Source organism: Meleagris gallopavo, chromosome 3 (genome assembly GCF_000146605.3).
Source record: "Meleagris gallopavo isolate NT-WF06-2002-E0010 breed Aviagen turkey brand Nicholas breeding stock chromosome 3, Turkey_5.1, whole genome shotgun sequence".
Taxonomy (NCBI): Eukaryota; Metazoa; Chordata; class Aves; order Galliformes; family Phasianidae; genus Meleagris; species Meleagris gallopavo.
Genome location: NC_015013.2, coordinates 72,661,386 through 72,664,817, shown reverse-complemented (window position 1 = coordinate 72,664,817; position 3,432 = coordinate 72,661,386). Strand labels below are relative to the sequence as shown.

The window sequence follows — 3,432 nt, the reverse complement described above, 5'->3', positions numbered from 1 at the left end:
GCTCGGGCAGTGGCTGTCATCTTCTACAGACAGTGAGACCTGAAGACTTAGGAACAATTTCTGATGAGAAAGGTGGAAAGAGTGGGATGAATTGCTTTCCTTGGCAAGGGAAATTCTGTGAAAATGTTCCTGCATTTCATGTGCATATATACAGAAGACAAAATCTCCTGAATTTTGCTATGGACCTTGAAGAGACTTGGATTTTATTCAAAAGGAGGAACTCAGTAGGAGTGCTAGGTCTCCAACTTAGAAACTTGAGAGCGAGCCTAAAAAAACTGCCCAAGGTCTGTAGAAGACTCTAAGGACGCAATGTGTAGCAAGAAAAACTGATGCAAGAGCTAACCTGCTGAACCTTACAATAAAGAAAATCAGAAGTTTGCCATCATATCTTTTATTTGGATAACACCTGAGAGGAAGAGCCAAAAGCCACATCTTACAGAAGAACCAGCTCTGCAGGAATGAGGGACTGGGGGCTGTGTGCACAAATTCCTCACTCAAGCTTTTGCTTCCCAAAGAGAAGGGATTTTGACCTTGTGGAAGAGAGAAAGAACAGGCCCTAAGCTGGAAACTGAAGCATGAAGACACCTACGCAACAACAGAGAACCCCCTGGAGCACCTTTATTTTGGAAAGAGGGCTGACAACAGGAAGAGAAAAATCTGCTGGTCGCTGTGATATTTGCTTCAAGGCTGGTTCTTCCAGCACAGACACAGAGAGCTCCACAGGTCCTGTGCTGCCCAGCTCCCAGTCATCCTGCAGCCTTGGCCCTCTGGGGCCTGCTCCTTGCCCACTCGAAGACCGCCAAGGCAGCCAGCTTCAGCCACAGCCTTCCCTGCCGAGGGAGCAGGGGACAAGGGAAGGCAGGCCCAGTGAAACTTGAAGGATGTATTATGTTGTACAAGGTAAGGCACCTTTCTGGAAAAGAAAATCTCATCCACTGAGTTTTATTAGATTAAACTTCATGTTAGTTTAGTTTCTTTATTTTAGAGTAAATAATAATTGATTTAGAAGGATGCTGTAGTTCAGTGTCTTCAGACAGTATCAACAGACCCAGCTCTAGAGGTGCCTGCTGCTGAGTGACAGCAGCTGTGGGTCTGCCCAGTACAGCCCTTAGCTGGCTCAACAAACCCCCTGAGGAACCCTGAGGCTCCTTCAGCCTCTGGCTTGCTGACAAGGCCTTGTGCTGATCATCTTGTTCTGCAACTGGGACAAACAAATGAAACAGAATTTCTGGAATCCATTGCTTTTCTTCAGGGTGTTATTTAAAAATTACACTGCGAGAGATTATTACTGCAGGCACAACACTTTAGAGCAGACTTCCTAGAAGCACAGCAAGTTTGGGGAAAACCCTTCAAACAATCCCCCTTACTGTAAGACACCTGTTCTCCTTAAAACACTTTTGTTTTTAGTGGAAGTCACCCCAGCTGAATTAAATTTGTTTCCCTTGGGCTCGCATTTTCTTTAGCCAACACAACAGCTGCACCATGTGGAGATGAGCCACAAGAAGTGTAACAACACATGTTTGTGATTGCTGTATCAGCTTTGGCAGATTTAAGTGCAGAGGTCTTTAGCTGCCTTCTATTAGAGAGCCAGCTTTACAATATATACAACATCTTGCAGAGTAGTAGCAATAATAGATGTAGTTTTATGTATTTCTTGTACATGCTGGTACAGTAAAACCAGAAAGGAACTGGCTATTACTTATGGCTATAAATATTGTCTTAAGCATAAACATTTTCTTTTTCATGCAAAAGTAGGCACAGAACCTAGAGGATGGGTAAAGCGTGATAAAATCCCCCGAGACCCCTCTGTGCTAGCTGTTTACTCATCTTGCAAGAGACACTCAACCAGTCACAATTTGTAGAAACCCTTTCATTTCAAAGCTGCGGTAAATTTAATCGCTCCAAGAAATTACTGAATTCCTGGAAAATAATACATAATCTTGGTTTAGTGTGCTTTTTTTTTTTCCTTATTTCAAGAACAGGTGTCAAAAAGTGGTCTTGTAGAGCCTAATTTCATGTATTTTGGAGCATGCACAGCTTTGAAGTCTACTTTTGGAGCATTTAATTAAGAGCTGCCGAGTGTCATCCATCCATCAAAATGAGGTACGTGTTTTTGAAAGATCATTTTGAAAGTTCAAGATAAATGCTAATCGTAGAATACAGAATCAATCATTTGTGTTTATAATGTGGTGTTCCTGTTACTTTATGTGCAACCAGTGCTATGCATTTTTGGGTAGCCTTTTTAATTCAGTTATGTGATTTTAATCTTCCTATAAACTTTCTTTCTCAGAAGTACTCTACCATATAAAGAGCCAGCCCAACATTGCATAAGTGCCCCTGTCACTCTGAACAGCAATTTTTCCCATTGTCTAAAATTTCAGATTCTTCTTATTATTCCATGATACGAAGACTGCACTGTTTTATCTTCTTGAACTGCATCATTTCTAATTGGATGAACTTATGACATATTATTAAGAGGTTATGTCTGATTTTGACCTTTCTTTCATCCTTCTGGGAGATGAATTGGGCTGAGGATGGAAACAGCAGGCAAGGAAAAGTTTGCGTTTTATACTCACACGCCCATGAATGAATGAGACAGGGTTCTCCTTTGAGAACTGATCTCCAAAGCAGCGTATTTGAAAGATGCTATTGATACTAATAGATTTTGGATCAGGTCCTAGAGATATTTTGCCTAGTCTGAGCTGTGTAAAGCAAGGATTTCTTATCTATAAATCTTACTGAAAGAAGACACAGTGCATACCAATACATGAAGTTGTGCTTTTTACTTGTTTTTTTTCTTGTTTTTTTTTACTTGTTTTCTTGTTTTTTTACTTGTTTTCTTTGTTTTTTTACTTGTTTTCTTGTTTTTTTACTTGTTTTCTTGTTTTTTTTACTTGTTTTTGTTTTTTTTCCCCCATTGTATTGCCTAGTATTCAAATTAGAACATTCGTTTTAAAATTAGCTTTAAGGAATTTAAAATGTGACTTGCTAATCTAGGAAGAACAGCTTAATGCTACCAGTGTAATGAATTAGATCATGGAACTAGAGAGGAGCTCAAGGATGAAGCAATAAAAGTGGCGTATTGTCCAGTTCAAGGTTACACAAAACATTAAATTCTCTCTTGTTTAGAAGACATTGAAATGTGATATATGAACACAAAAGAAGCAATGTCTTCAAATCTTAAAACGATTAGCAGCTTTGCTCTGTAGGGATTTAGGGGAGGAGACGGACTCCACCCTGAGGAAGATAAAAGGCCTCAGTTTTCTCAGCTGGAAGGAGTGATTCATTTTAGGTGGAAGTGGTATGCATCCGATATTCCTCATGTGGTAAATTAACTGTTTCCATTAGAAGGTTCCTAGCATATGGAATTGCTCTATTTTCTTCTGCTCTGCAGAAAAATTTATGCCACAAGAACAGTGCTTTTTTTTTTTT

The 3,432-nt window shown here is 39.8% G+C and overlaps 1 protein-coding gene across 1 annotated transcript in view; it reads left to right on the top strand.

Moving 5' to 3' along the window:
- Nucleotides 1–2,083: 2,083 nt before the first annotated feature.
- Nucleotides 2,084–3,432, top strand: part of STK3 (serine/threonine kinase 3) — a 147,840-nt gene continuing 146,491 nt past the window's right edge. The window contains exon 1 of the mRNA XM_019614164.2: nt 2,084–2,103. Within this exon, the coding sequence (XP_019469709.1) occupies nt 2,099–2,103 (5 nt within the window). The 5' untranslated portion in view covers nt 2,084–2,098. The remainder of the gene's footprint in view (nt 2,104–3,432) is intronic.